Raw genomic sequence first — 16,230 nt, 5'->3', positions numbered from 1 at the left:
AGTGGGTCCTGCCGTCTAAAACAGCAGTTGTCTTACCTCCTCGTTCCTGAACCTGAGTTCACACTCATCGACGGGGACACCCCAGCACTTCTCACGTAGAGGCCGATGATCTCCTGGACAACAGACCAGTGGCACCGAGACGAAGGGAGGTCCACGCAGAAGTTCAGGGGTGCAGCCGTAGAGAACGTGGGCAAAGATAGACCGTCTCACGCCTCTGCCTCTCAGCTACCGTTGAACGATGAGCTTCCCGGCCAACGCACCAAATGATACCGGAGAAACTGACTGAAGCCAAGCACAGAGAGATGGACACAGGTTTCTTCAGGAAGGAAGAGATTCTTTATTGGATCACCGATCGGGACTCAGAGGGACTAACGTCACCAAAATACAGCAAATTCTGAGCCCCGGACAATAGTGCAGGCTCCTTATATAGGCACATAACTCCTCCCATATTAAGCTCCACCCGCACATTCTCTTAACCAATCAACACAAATAAGAATTAACTTCCTGTTTGACCGCATGGCTTGTCCAGCACAATGGAGGAGGGGGAATACTACATCCTGTATTCTTGCACATGCTCCGTACACTACTGATCGTATCTTGCCTCGTGCAACCAACTGATCTATACGTCAGCATATGCACGTACACATGCCACGTGGTAATCTCGGCCTACTAAATTTATTTTTACCGAGATTCCACCACAGCGGCAGCATTCATTACAGACTGTAGCGGGGCAATACGGCTTTTGGGAAGACCAATCAGGAGAGGCTTACAATAATCCATGCTGGAAATTACTAGAGCGTGGACAAGCTCCTTGATAGCATCTTGCGTAAGATGCGGCGGGTGCGGGCTATGTTTTTAAGTCGGAATCTACAGGATTTGGCAACAAACTGAATGTGAGGCTCAAAGCTGAGGCCAGAGTCAAGTATGACGCCAAGACAGCGTGCTTGCAAGGATGGACTTATGTGGATACCACTAACATGAAGGGAGAGTGAGAGAGGAGGATCAGTATTAGGAGGAGGAAAGACCAGGAGCTCAGGTTTAGAGAGATTGAGTTTCAGAAAGCGGGAGGACATCCAGTCAGAGATGGAAGAAAGGCAAGCAGTGACACGTTGCAGGACGGCAGGGGAGAGGTCTGGGGAGGAGAGATATAGCTGGGTGTCATCAGCGTACAGGTGGTAGTGGAATCCAAGAGGCAAAAGGTTTTCCAAGAGAGGCAGTATAAAGAGAAAATAGAAGGGGACCAAGGACAGAGCCTTGGGGGACTCCAACCGAGACAGGACTCGCTCACCTAAGACACACACTCTCCCTCACACTCTCACTCTCTCTCTCCCTCTCTCACTCTCACACTCTCTCTCCCTCTCACACTCTCTCCCTCTCTCCCTCACACTCTCTCTCCCTCTCTCTCCCTCTCCCTCTCTCACACTCTCTCCCTCACACTCTCTCTCCCTCTCTCACCCTCACTCTCACTCTCACTCTCACACTCTCACACTCTCTCTCTCTCTCTCTCTCTCTCTCTCTCTCCCTGATCTCCATGGTAACTGCACACAGCCGGATGTCCAGTATCTATCAGACTCTGTGATTTCCTGGGTGGGATTTCTCTTTATTTTGACCCGTTATATCTCTATTGTTTAGCGCTCGGAGCTCGCTGCCAGTTTCCAAGATGGCCGCCGCGCACTCTGTTTATGGCCGTTCTATCCGCCCGCCCCCCGCGGTCTCTATGGTTCTTCCCCCAGTGACAGCCGGGAGAGGTTCCCGCCTTCTCTGACGTCACCGTGAGGCCGGCTCCGGAGCGCAGCGAACGCAAGATGGCGGCCACCACGGGCTCGGGTGAGCTGGGAGCCGGGGGGAGAGCGGGGGGAGAGCGGGGGGAGCCGGGGAGGGAGGCCCATGGTGTCCGCAGGCCGAGTGTGGGAGCCGGGGGCCGAGTCAGGGGCCACAAACCGAGCGGAGGCCGAGAGCTGGGCCTTCCCACCACCCTCAGCCAGCCATCTGCCCTGTCACTCCCATCATCCCAGACACCTCCACTCCCATCATCCCAGACACCTCCACTCCCATCATCCCAGACACCTCCACTCCCATCATCCCAGACACCACCACTCCCATCATCCCAGACACCACCACTCCCATCATCCCAGACACCACCACTCCCATCATCCCAGACACCTCCACTCCCATCATCCCAGACACCTCCACTCCCATCATCCCAGACACCCCCACTCCCATCATCCCAGACACCCCCACTCCCATCATCCCAGACACCCCCACTCCCATCATCCCAGACACTGCGCTCAGCCAGCAATCTGCCCGTCACCTCCCACTCCCATCATCCCAGACACTGCGCTCAGCCAGCAATCTGCCCGTCACCTCCCACTCCCATCATCCCATACAGCTCCCACTCCCATCATCCCAGACACTGCCCTCAGCCAGCAATCTGCCCAGACACCTCCCACTCCCATCACCCCAGACACCTCCCACGCCCATCGCCCCAGACACCTCCCACTCCCATCGCCCCAGACACCTCCCACTCCCATCGCCCCAGACACCTCCCACTCCCATCGCCCCAGACACCTCCCACTCCCATCGCCCCAGACACCTCCCACTCCCATCGCCCCAGACACCTCCCACTCCCATCGCCCCAGACACCTCCCACTCCCATCGCCCCAGACACCTCCCACTCCCATCGCCCCAGACACCTCCCACTCCCATCGCCCCAGACACCTCCCACTCCCATCACCCCAGACACCTCCCTCAGCCGGTAATCTGCTCTGTCACCTCCCAATCCCATCATCCCAGACACCACCCTCAGCCTGCAATCTGCCCTGTGAGGGTTCTTGACTTCAATCACACCCATCAATCCCTAGCACTCTGAATCCCATCATTACAGACTCCACAGTCGGCCAGCAATCTGCCCTGTCAGGGGCCAGGGACTCCCATCATCCTAGGTCCCTCACTCCAATCACCCATGGTCCACACATTGGCCAGCAATCTGTTTTGTCTAGGGGCCCGAAATTTCCACCACCCCTCTCCCATCATCCCAGACCCCCATCAATCTCTGGTCCAATGACTCCTATCATCCCTCACTCCCATCATCCCAGACACCACCCTCAGCCAGCTATCTGCCCTGTGAGAGTCCTAGACTCCCATCATCCCAGGACCCTTGACTCCTATCATCCCTCACTTCAATCAATCCCAGGTCTTCAAACAGTGGTCCCTGTGGGCTCCCTCTCCTGCCTGCTATTTAGTAGAGTTGCCACCATGTTTTTAGAGACTTGTCAATTATGTATATTGATGGGCAGCACAGCAAAATGATTGCTCTGCCGGAGGGAAATTAAGACATCAGTCATTATAGATGTATATACCAATGAGATTTGAAGGAAATGCACTAATTCAATTGAGCAATTATTGGGTGAACCAGACCAGTACAATCCCCACCAGGTTAAATCCAAAGCAGTAGAAAAGGCCCAGGCACTCCAAAGCTCAGAAAGGCTAATTTATTTTAACGTTTTTTCAGCAACATTTCGAAACCTCAGTGGGCCTTGCTGGGGTCAAAATGTTGCTGAAAAACTTGGTAAATTTGCCTTACCGAGTTTCGTTGTGCCTGGACCGGTCTTCACTGTTGAATTCATTGTTAAGGGGTTCCAGCAGGGCAGCACGGGCTACCTATAAACATAACTGTGCAACAATACTGCTTGTATTTTAGGTTTCCCATTCACATTAGAGAATCCAGTATTTTAAATTCATTAAAAGGACACTATAATCACCCAGACCACTTCAGCTCAATGAAGTGGTCTGGGTGCCAAGTCCCCCGGGTTTTAACCTTTCAGATGTAAACATAGCAGTTTCAGAGAAACTATGTTTATATCGCAGGGTTAATCCATCCTCTAGTGGCTGTCTTCCTGACAGCCGCTAGAGGTGAATCTGCGACGCTGGATCCGAAATTCGCATCCAGTTGCAGGACGTCCATAGGAAAGCATTGAGAAATGCTTTCCTATGGACTTTTTGAATGCGCGTGCAGCTCTTGATGCGTATTCCGCTTCACTCGGGAGCTGACGTCGGCGGGGGAGCCCGGCGCTTGATTAGGGTAAGTAACTGAAGGGGTTTTATCCTCTTCAGCGTCAAGGGAGGGGGACCCTGAGGGTGGGGGGGTCCTAAGGGTAATATAGTGTCAGGAAAACAAGTTTGTTTTCCTGACACTCTAGTTAGTAATCCTTTAAGACAATGCATCCCTAATTAAATGCACAATCGTGCTGCTAATCTATAAAAGGGGTGATACATTTTACATTTCCTGCTTGGAGAATGATTGCTCTGTAGTTTCGTGCCTAGAGGTGTGTTTAAATGGATACACTATAGTTCCCTCTGGCTCCCATCTCATTCACACCCCCCCTCCCAGCATGGAAAGAGTTAAAGGGATACTATAGTGCTTGGAATAAAAAAATGTATTCCTAGCGGCCCCCCATTGCACTGCTTTCCTATGGGGAATTGACGGTGAATGGATGCCCTTGTTCAGAGTGTGAGGACGTCCAGCGTCAGGCGACCAAAAGTTTGACTGGGAAGCAGGAAGTGCCTCTAATAGCTGCCTGATTGACAGCCTCTAGAGGCAGTCTTAGTCCTGCAATGTCATCATTGCGGTTTCTCAAAAACTGCAATGATTTACATTGCAGGACTAAGGGGGATGGTGCTGAGTGATCCTAAAGGGCCAGGAAAACAAACCCGTTTTCCTGGCACTAGAGGTTTAATAGGTCCCTCCCTCCCGCGGGGCTGAAACGGTTAAAACCCCTTCATCCACTTGCCTGAATCCAGCACCGATGTCCCTCGGCGTTGGGTCAGGCCCCTCCCCCACATTGTCAGCCGGTGGGGAAGACCTAATGCGCATTTACGGCAATGGGTGCGCGCGCGCATTAGACCTCCCCATGGGAAAGCATTATTCAATAACGGACCAAAAGTCTGTTTGTATTCCGGAGGCCCTCTAGTGGCTGTCTGTTAGCCACTGAGGGCAGACTTAGAGCTGCAATGTAAACATTACAGTATCTCTGGAACGGCAATGTTTAACATAGCAGCACTAAGTGCAAAAGGGTAACAGCACCCGGACCACCTCAATGAGCTGAAGTGGTCTGGGTGCCTACAGTGTCCCTTTAACCCTGCAATCTAAACATTGCAGGTTTCACAAAACTGAGAAGTGGTCTTTTAATTGTATTCAGTCTCACATAGCTACAGTAAGGAGTAATTCATTATACTGGGCGATAGAGTGAATGCTAAATTACAAAACATAAAAATCAAGAAAAATCCGCTATTTATCCAACAGAGTTATTAGTAAATCATCACGGTCGGTGTATGAAAGGGTTAAAAATGAAGTACGTGACTACTGTAAATGGACAAGACTATATTATTAGAAATAACATTGTAAAATGTCCGCTTAAAGTAAAACCTGTTGCAGATCATCAAAGAAATAACCTTTTAACCTCTGGTTACAGAAATACATGTTGTTGGTTGCTGAATAAGCAATATCGTGTTTAGCTGATGTAATCTTGTCATGTTACTTTTGCTGTAACTTCTGTCTATAAATATGATTGCCTGACTCTTAATACACTGGTTGTAGCCCACATTGAAACACGTTGTCTGTGTATCACCGAAAGGCTCTCCCCGAACGTTCGGTCCTAAAGTGAGGTGCATGGATAAACTCAGTGTAACATGATCCCAACAATTTGGTGGCAGTGGTGGGATTCGAACCCACGCCTCCAGTGTGTTACCCGTTACACCATACACAGATTTTATAGCAAACATGTGTCAAGTGTTTTGACAGTATTTAGTTTTTTTTTTTTTTGGTTTTTTTTTTTTGTTTTTGGTTTTTTTTTTTTTTTTTTTTGTTTTTTCTTTCATTGTGCATATATCTTTTAAATTCTTTATTTTTGTTGTGTTTAAAGATAATACACAGGATATCAGTAATCATGGCATTGCTTAGTGACAGAAGTATCCAATGTTACATGTCTAGAAGAGAAACTGCACATTTTTTGTAAGGAAGGCATACATCATACGTCTAAAGCGATTAGTGAGTGCTAAGGTATCATGGAAACGAGTCAATCTGGACATAAAGATTAAGAACAAGAAAATAGTTTATGTTACATTCTTAGTTACGCATAGTTAGTATAAATAAAGGGTAGGATAGTTAAGGGAGCAAGCTTGTTCAGATACAGCGCACCAGTTGTGGCGCGTTTAGGTAGATCAGGCAAGGCATATACATCAAGCTGTGATACTTTTTGTTAAATGCAGTGTTTACACAAATACTTCCAAATTCACCCGTATATACATCCTATTTGTACATATATCATCCTTGGACATTCTTATACATGTCATGCACTTTTCATTTGTCTCAACAAGTATATATCAGATAGGCAATATTTGACGATATTGTATGGACATTGGAGGAATTTGCACTAATTCGTATGTCTGGCTGTGTATAGCCACGTAACCGTATTCGTATGCAAAAATGTAACTATCGGATGGGTGAACATAATAAAAATTAAAAATTAAAGATTAAAAAGTAAGTAACAATTAAACAGGCACTATTCAAGGTAGCAGTTTCCACGGACATAAATCCTGGAGGGGAAGCTGTATACAATTGTGTTTCGGTCTGGAAACGAACGTGCACAGTACTGGAGAAACTTGGTCTACAGCTAATGGTGTCAATATATGACCTTGTGTATGACATTTTGTTAACATTCGGGGGTTGCTGGGATCTTCTACACACCTGCGTTCCGCTAGGACCCTGGCGGCCAACCATGCTTGTAGCGCATCGTGGAAAGCCTAGCATTAGCCAACAGGGTGCTGCAGAACTTAAATTGCAGCGAGTAGCGCATTCTACGGGTCATTCGTAACATACATTTCCAAAGAGGCAATACATATGAAAATAGCTATCCTGTACCGGTATTAAAAACTAATGCAGGTTCATGCACATTTCTACCTGTAAAATTAGTAATCAACTATGTAACGCAATTGTGCATTTACAATTTTGTTTCAGGAGTAAACCGATACCGGCACAAGTACAATGGCTGAGAACTAGGACCTAAATCAGAGTTTTCAGGAGGTTTTCAGATTTGTGATGCAAACACACCTTCCGCGCTTGCAAGACTAGAAATAACAGCTATTAAACAGAGGTTCAAAATGCGGCAATCTAAAAATCTGAGTATTAGTAGCCCCTACATACATTAAGAGCTGTCCCGGAATAAGCCTTGAAATGTTATCTAATGCCACTGCTAACATGCAGTATATATAAAAAGACAACTTGGTCTTGGAGGGTATCCCAGGTGGCTGCTGAATAGGCTATGTCCTAGCACTGTAGGGATTCTGCTTTCAGGCAAAATGTGACGATATCCTGTATGCCTCAGGAGCACCGTGGTCCATCAAGTTCTTTATAACACCTGAATCCATTCCCGCTACCATATGCGCTTAGACACAGGATGGCATCACGGTGAGCGTCATTGCATGCAAAGATGTTCCGAGTATGTCAGCAATCCTGGAATCCTTGGTACTCGGCATGTGGGTAACTGTCACTTTGTCTTGTGTTGTAATGGGGTGTTCTGCAGTCATTGTTTCCCCCTCTTTTTCACCATACCAGTGTCTCTCTCTGTATTTCCTTCTCCACCTGTACCGTTTGGAGTCTTGCCGCTCCCCGGTTCCGGAGGTATCAGCTGTAGCTGCTGTAAGCTCTGTAGAAATCTCGTGGGGTCCTCTTCTGCGGATAGTGTAAGGATAGTGTCTTTATGTGGTACGACTAGCGTGCCCGCTGCCCCCCAGCGATATCTAATACCCCTGTCTCGCAGTTGGCGGGTGATTGGCATTAACTTCCGCCGCTCCATCAGGGTTGAGAACGGGAGGTCATTGAAAACTCTGATGTGGTGGTTATTCATGTTAGTGGTGGGTGTTTCCCTCGAGTGGGCCATAAGCGCTGCTTTGACTGAGATGTCTCGGGTGACGGCTATTAAGTCCCTGGGGGCATCCACCGGGGCGGTCGGGGCCTTCCTAATCCTGAATGCTGCCATTATCGGCCAAGTATCGCCATCTTTTTTTGCCCCCATGGTTATTGCTGCCCTGTTCGTATACTCTAGCAAGGCCTCCGGGCCTATGTCTTCTGGGGCTCCGCGTATGCGGACATTTTTCTTGCGATGGCGTGTTTCCATTGTTGCCACAGTGCGTGTGAGTCGTTGGAGTTGGTGGGACAGTTTTTCCACTTGCGTTCTGGTGTCTGTGAGCAAGGTGTCCCTGTCTCCTTCCCGGCCTTCCACTGCGCCAAGGCGCGCCTTGATGCCTGCCACCTCTGATTGCACGCCAGCCAGGTCGGCCTTCCAGACCTCCCGCAAATCTAGTAACAGCTTTTTGATGTCACCTTTCGTGGAAGGTGAGTCATCCGAGTCCGATTCTTCTGACTGGTATACTGCGGTAGCGGCTTGTGGTGCCGGAGGGTTGCTTTCCTCCATAGAGGAGTCTGATTCACTGGCACTTCGAGGCCTGCACGGCGCCATTTTGGGTTGTGTTTGCTGCTGCGGCCTCTCAAAGGAGCGTCTGATGTCGGGCAGATAGGAGCCCTCCGGGCGGGCTAGTCTTTTGGTTTTCCGCCCCATCTCTCTGTTGGGGGCTTCAGCTCTGATGGCAGCTTGGTTTTAGGGTCCCAGTGCTGTAGTTTTGTGGCTTTTTAGGTCTATTTTAGACGTTGTGTGCAGGAGCTCCACACAAGCACGTCTTAGTCGTTGCTCAGCTGGCCACGCCCCCCGACAGTATTTAGTTTTTAACAGTATTTAGTTTATATATTAAAATACTTTGGAACAGTAACAGAGATTATTGGAAATAGTGTTACATCATAGAACGTGGTTATTCTTGAATAAATGACCATTAGGGCCAGGTAACTGTGGCTGCTGCAGAAGTTGTACTTCTCAATCATTCAGAAAATCCACCCCAGCTTCTAAATATTATTTCGGCTCTGTCACCCCAAACTTACCTTTCTTCCATCGTTTTTACTTTTTCTTCCTCTTTCACAATCTGTTCTTTTCTTTATTTCTGACCTGATTTTCTTCGCAGTAGGGACTATTTTGTCTTGTGTATTCTTTCTACACTTTGCAATTTTGACAAACAGAGCTTAAAGCAAGCTTTGCCCTTTGTTGGCTTGACAGAGGAAGTAGAGCCGTAAAGGGACACTCCACTGGCCAAACACAAAATAAATAACTGTTTAGTAGATATACTATAAATGAAAACTTACATGCATTTTATTATTGAGGGTATGTCTAAAAATAACTTGCACACAGTGTAGATCTCTTGTCTGCAGCCTTTGCAAGCCCTCCCCTTCTAACCCCGCCCAGACTTTCTGTGGCTGTCTAATCACAGACTCCCCAATGCAGCTCAATGAGAAGTCTTTGAAAGGCAGGTGCTCTGGGCAATTGCTGCCTTTTGAGTTTATCTCCACTGAGCTAACCAAACCAGGAAGTAACAGGACTGGTTGTATGATTGACAGTTAGGGGAGGTGTAACTAGGTTCATTTATAAATGTGACAATTCTATTGAGAGCCGCACTGTTTGCAAAATGAATAAAGAGGGGTCTGGAGTGATCCTTTAAGCCCCACCCTTTGGTCACATTTCTCAGGCGTCGGTATAATATCTAGTTCCTCTGTCCCCCAGTCTGTGCAAAGGTGAGTTTGCTCTGGTCTTGCTGCGGCTTGTTCCACTCCATGACTCAATCAATCTTGATTATCTCAGCCATTAAAGGAACACTATAGTCACCTAAATTACTTTAGCTAAATAAAGCAGTTTTAGTGTATAGATCATTCCCCTGCAATTTCACTGCTCAATTCACTGTCATTTAGGAGTTAAATCACTTTGTTTCTGTTTATGCAGCCCTAGCCACACCTCCCCTGGCTATGATTGACAGAGCCTGCATGAAAAAAAAAAACTGGTTTCACTTTCAAACAGATGTAATTTACCTTAAATAATTGTATCTCAATCTCTAAATTGAACTTTAATCACATACAGGAGGCTCTTGCAGGGTCTAGCCAGCTATTAACATAGCAGGGGATAAGAAAATCTTAATTAAACAGAACTTGCAATAAAGAAAGCCTAAATAGGGCTCTCTTTACAGGAAGTGTTTATGGAAGGCTGTGCAAGTCACATGCAGGGAGGTGTGACTAGGGCTCATAAACAAAGGGATTTAACTAATAAATGGCAGGGGATTGAGCAGTAAGGCTGCAGGGGCATGTTCTATACACCAAAACTGCTTCATTAAGCTAAAGTTGTTCAGGTGACTATAGTGTCCCTTTAAGCTTCTCCATGCAGAGTGTGGAGACACTGAACGCCAGTGTTGCACACTGTGCAGCACTGACACAGGGAATTACTCTAGTGACCGTCTGAGTTCCCCACCAGCTGCTCATGGGCCGGCGGGAGGACAATAGGTCCACCCCTTATTGTAATTTAGGGCCCCCATCCGCCGCTCATGCGGGTCGTCGTCGTCCCCTCCCACCAATTTTCATTCATGGTGGGAGTAGGGAGGGGGACGCTAGGTCCCCCTTCAGTTAAATAGCCCCCACTCACGCGGCACGGGTGGGGGACACTATGTTTTTTTTCTTAACAGTGAGCAGTCACGTTTGGGAGATTTCAATCTCCCTTATGCTATTATGGGGGTCATATTTACCCCATAGAGTGAGGGAGGACATGGGGGCTTAGGAGGTGGTGGGGAGCACCAAGTGTTTAACTGGTCATGCGCAGGAATTTCACAGCGCCATCTAGTGTGGGCAGATGATCATAAAAGTAGTAAGGGGGACACTATAAAACTAAATACATGTAAATAAAACATACTTACCATTTGATGTCTTCTTTTTTCACCCCCCAAAAAGGCCAAACAAAAATCTATAATACCCATCGTACTTATAAAATAAATCAGACAGAAAAAGAAATCCTTAAGCTGAAAAAGTAATCCATCTTCACCCAGCGAGGGCATGGCGCAGACTTAGCTCCGCAGGGCAGGGAAAGGCTTATAAAGCCTTCCCACGACCTGCAATTTGACTTAGAGCACTCTGATTGGTTGGTTTAAGCCAACCAATCAGAGTGCTCTGACAGGTAAGTCTCTACATTTACCTGTCACAGCACTCTGGTTGGTTGGCATGAAATGCAACTAATCATAGTGCTCGGAGTCATTTTACAAAGTGTGGAAAAGTTCTATGGATATTCGGTGTGTGTTTGTCTAAAATTTCTATTCATTCCTTTGTCTTTTTGACGAATGAATTGACGAAATTCCCGTAGCGAATGCCCAAGTGTTTAACTGGGCCTGCGCAGGAATTTCACAGCGCTATCTAGGGTGGGCAGATGACGTGTCCCACAGGTGCTTCATCTACCCAAACAAAGATGGCGGCGCCCAGGACTTGGGTCTGGGCACAAAATAAAAGCTTAAAAAATAAGTAATATGGGTGGCTTAGGGGAATTTGGGCGTGTCTAGTGGGACAATTAGATGTAATTGAGTCGGGAGGGGGGTAAAAAAAAAAGGGTTCGGCCATGACAATGCAGCTTTAATACAGCCCTAGTCATGCCTCGAGGATGTGTAAACAAAGTGATATAAACCCTAAATGGCAGAGAATTGAGCAGTGGGACAATAGACCAAAACTGCTTAATTAAAGGGACACTATGGTAACCAAAATAGCCTTATCTTAATGAAGCAGTTGTAGTGTACAGATCATGCCTCTGAAGTTTTACTGCTCAATTTATTGCCATTTAGAAGTAAAATCACTTTTGTTTCTGTTTATGTAGCCCTAGCCACACCTCCCCTGGCTGTGAATGACACAGCCTGCGTGAAATCAAAATGGTTTCATTTTCAATCAGATGTTACTTAATGTAAACGTTTTTATCTCCTGCTCTATGCATTTTTTGTAATTACACACAGGAGTCTCCTGCAAGGTCTAGCAAGTTATAAACAGAGCAGGAGGTAAGAAATTCTAAATTAAACAGAATTTGCAATAATTAGATCTCACTTTACAGAAAGTGTTTAGGAAGGCTGTGTAGGGGATGCATGCAGGGAGATGTGACTAGAACTGTATAAACAAAGTGATTTAACTCCTAAATGGAAGGTAATTGAGCAGTGAGACTGCAGGGTCATGGTCTATACAGTGAAACTGCTTCATTAAGCCGGAGTTGTTTTGGTGACTGTAGTGTTCCTTTAAAGGACACTTTGATTAAACTGACACAATCTTGAATCTTTATTTAGGACAGTGAGAATGCTTGTGAAACTGTTTAGGTCACTCTACGTGTCAGATTTTTGTAAGAACTGTAGGATTTTCTTAAAATATTTAAATATTTGTCGTGTGGCTTGCGTTGCGGTCTTTAAATGTAAATTCAGACCAAGAGTTCCAAGCTTAAAGCAATGCTTCTCAGAGCACATCTCTTTGGAATTCCAGGTTTCCGGTCTCTCCTCTGATAATCTCGATTGGTTCGTCTGCAGAGTTTAATTTAGATGATGTTACTGTGTATAAAAAATTGCACATAAAACAGAACCTTAGATTTTCTTAGTCAAGCAGTTGCCAGCACTGTAGGCATATCCTTAACCCCTTAACGCCGTTACGGCGTTCTATGCCGTCGCGGCTTTAAAGGGCTTTAAAGCCGTTGCGGCGGCATAGAACGCCGTAACGGCTTGCAGCCCCAGGAGCAGAGGTGTACTCACCTCCGCCGCGATCCTCTTCTGGGGGGCTGTCTGAGAGCCCAGGCAGCCCCCCTCCGGCAAATGAGGCCCCCGGGGGCCATGTGATCGCTCTCAAAGAGCGATCACATGGCCCCCTATAGCTGGCTATGGATCTGCCAGCAGGGGGACTGTTTAAAATATTAGACAGTCCCCCTGCTGGTAGGTAGTGTAAAAAAATAAATATTAAAATGTTATAAAATAAATTAAATGCCTTTTTATATATATATAATATGTATATATATTATATATATAATATATATACATATTATATATATGTAACGTCATACGTAATGTATTTTAATATTAATATTAGTATATATATTAATATTAAAATACACTTAGAATGACGTTACATATATATAATATGTATATATATTATATATATAATAGATCTACATATATATATTATATATATATACGCATAATTACAATAATAAATAAATAAAATAATTAAATAAATAAATAAAATATTGAAACAAAATATAAAATAAATTATATATTCATATGTAATTTCATTCTAACTGTATTTTGTTATTAATATATATATATTGGAAACAGAATACACTTAGAATGACATTCTATATATATCTATCTATATATAAAATACAAATAACCGCAAATATATATATATAGATAAATACATATAATTACATAAAAGATTATATTAGTATACACGTAGAATTTATATACCTATAAATGCATATATATTAAAATTCTACGTGTATATTTAAGTAATTTTTTAACATAATTATGTCATTTGATTAATTAAAATTTGATTGACATGCCTGACAACACAGGGAGAAAGTGCAGAGAATTTAATTCGCATGCACTATATTAGACCCTGTAACTCTCCAAGACACCATAAAACCTGTACATAGGGGGTACTGTTTTACTCGGGAGACTTCGCTGAACTCAAATATTAGTGTTTAAAACTGGTAAATTGTATTACAACGATGATATTTTAAGTAAAAGTGACGTTTTTTGCATTTTTTACAAACAAACGGCACTTTTATGGACTATATTATTGTTGTAATATGTTTTACTGTTTTAAAACACTAATATTTGTGTTTAGTGAAATCTCCCGAGAATAACAGTACCCCACATGTACAGGTTTTATGGTGTTTTGGAAAGTTAGAGAGTCACATATAAGGCTTGCATTTCATTTTTTTGACATTGAAATTTGCCAGATTAGTTATGTTGCCTTTGAGACCGTATGGTAGCCCAGGAATAAGAATTACCCCCATGATGGCATACCATTTGCAAAAGTAGACAACCCAAGGTATTGCAAATGGGGTATGTCCAGTCATTTTTAGTAGCCACTTAGTCACAAACACTGGCCAAATATTAGTTTTTTGCTTTTTTCACACAAAAACAAATATGAACGCTAACTTTGGCCAGTGTTTGTGACTAAGTGGCTACTAAAAAAAACTAAACATACCCCACGTTCAATACCTTGGCTTGTCTACTTTTTCAAATGGTATGCCATTATGGGGGTAATTCTCATTCCTGGGCTACCACACCGTCTCAAAGGTAACATTACTAATCTGGCAAATTTCAATTTGAAAATGGAACGTTCTATATTTGACCCTGTAACTTTCCAAAACACCATAAAACCTGTTAATGGGGGGTACTGTTGTACTCGTGAGACATCGCTGATTACAAATATGTGCATTTTGTTGCCGTAAAACCTAACAGTATTATGACATTTACAGCTAAAATGTGAGGCGGAACTACAAATTTAAAAAAAAAATTCAAATTTCTCAGTTTTTTTTTTATTTTATTCATAATAAATTGTTTCAAATACAAATATTTTATATGAAATGAAAGCCCTGTTTCTCCTGAACAAAATGATATATAATAAGTGTGGGTGCATTTAATATGAAAGAGGGGAACTACGGGTGAACAGACATATAGCGCAAATTCCAGTTTTTGTTTACGTTTTGTTTTGATCAGAACGTGTACTATTGACTCCGTCCTGAAGGGGTTAAAGGGATCATGGATTCCAGAAAATAAACATTTTTGTTTTTAGAATATATGTTCCCTATTATCGCTACTTAGAATGAAAGTTTATTGCAGATTATTTACCCTGTATCCTCTGCAACTCCTTCATATAAATAGATGTTGGCGTGCCTGCTGGTGTATTCTGCGATCTCTTCCAATCAAATGCTTCTTTTATAGAATCAGTGGATTGGATAAACACATGCACAGCCATCCAATCACATTCTATGAGCAGCATTTAATTTCAGGACCAAGTGACCTCTAGTGACTCTCAGGAAGATGGCCACTAGAGGTGTATTTTTAACACTGCAATGTTGTAACGGAACTCCCCATACTCTGACTGAGTACCTTCCGTTGATGGATGCTTCCTAGCCTGCGCCTTGGAGCACATTCACCGCACCGGACACCAGAACCACCACAGCTTAATAGGAGTCTCGCTGTCTTCTGTCCACCCTGGATCAGCTATTGTCCTCCAGGATCATGTGGGGAAGACCTCTCCTCCAGGAGAGCATATCAGGAACAAGCTCTTTAAAGAGCTAAGTGATTAAAGGTCCAGGGAGTATGCAGAGCAAAGCAATCCCCAGTGTGATTATACCAGTTCCCTCCAATAATGAGACAAGGCTACATTTTGAAGGGTATAGAAGAACTGTCTAAAACTTTATTTTACTTGGGACTAGCCCATATGGTTATTACATTAACATTGCTGTGAAAACTCAATAAAATTACAAACTGTCAACTCATAGCAGGCAACATACAGTGACTTATTATAACACAATGGCATATTTTTAAAGAGGTGGGGGAGACAATAATTAACAGAAAATATCTCACGTGCTGGCAGAATTCGAAATATGCAAATCTACCCAAATATGCAAATGAACCAGTCTTGCTATTCAGGTTGTGCATATTGCTGTTGCTACCAACAGAGGGCACTAGACAAGCTCCATAGCCAAATCCACCTAGTTGGTAGCAAACCTCAGCAGTACAGGAGAGCAGGCAATACATCCTAGGGGCCATAGTCACATGGCAGGAGGCTGGCAATCAGTCCTCTCCAATGCCCAGTGGTGAGGCTGGTTCCGCCACAAATGTAAACAACTAAAATCTGTTAAAATGACATGACCACTGCACGCAGACTTCTTTGTGATGAAGTGGTCCACGGTTACCTTTAGTTGCCCTTTAAGCCATCTTTGTAGCTGGTGAGCTGTATGTACGGTGCTGCCAGGATGCCCTCAATGGACAGTGGTATGAGCGCTGACTGTCTAAAATCAGGCGCTTTTGGCTACTCACCCACTTCACTGACCATGTGTTACTGCAAGGTTGCAGCACTCCGATTAGTGCCACCTCTGCAGACAATTCTGTTATTCTATGTACTTCCAATATAGATATAAGGTAACGGCAATGAGATCCTGGCCTTTACTATCCTGTTGCTGTTTTATACAGCTGATCTCACCGCTCAGTGGATCCTACTAACCACACCATCCGTTGTTTTGTTGCTTTATTACCGTATCTCCTCATAGAACACCAAACTAACAC

The 16,230-nt window shown here is 44.5% G+C and overlaps 1 protein-coding gene across 1 annotated transcript in view; it reads left to right on the top strand.

Moving 5' to 3' along the window:
* The first annotated feature begins 1,719 nt into the window (after window positions 1–1,719).
* UBE2V1 (ubiquitin conjugating enzyme E2 V1) overlaps window positions 1,720–16,230 on the top strand; it is a 29,511-nt gene continuing 15,000 nt past the window's right edge. Inside the window, exon 1 of the mRNA XM_063459676.1 lies at window positions 1,720–1,827. Within this exon, the coding sequence (XP_063315746.1) occupies window positions 1,806–1,827 (22 nt within the window). The 5' untranslated portion in view covers window positions 1,720–1,805. The remainder of the gene's footprint in view (window positions 1,828–16,230) is intronic.

Source organism: Pelobates fuscus, chromosome 6 (genome assembly GCF_036172605.1).
Source record: "Pelobates fuscus isolate aPelFus1 chromosome 6, aPelFus1.pri, whole genome shotgun sequence".
Lineage (NCBI taxonomy): Eukaryota > Metazoa > Chordata > Amphibia > Anura > Pelobatidae > Pelobates > Pelobates fuscus.
Note: the sequence above shows the minus strand (reverse complement) of the source record. Positions and strands in the feature narration are given on the sequence as shown.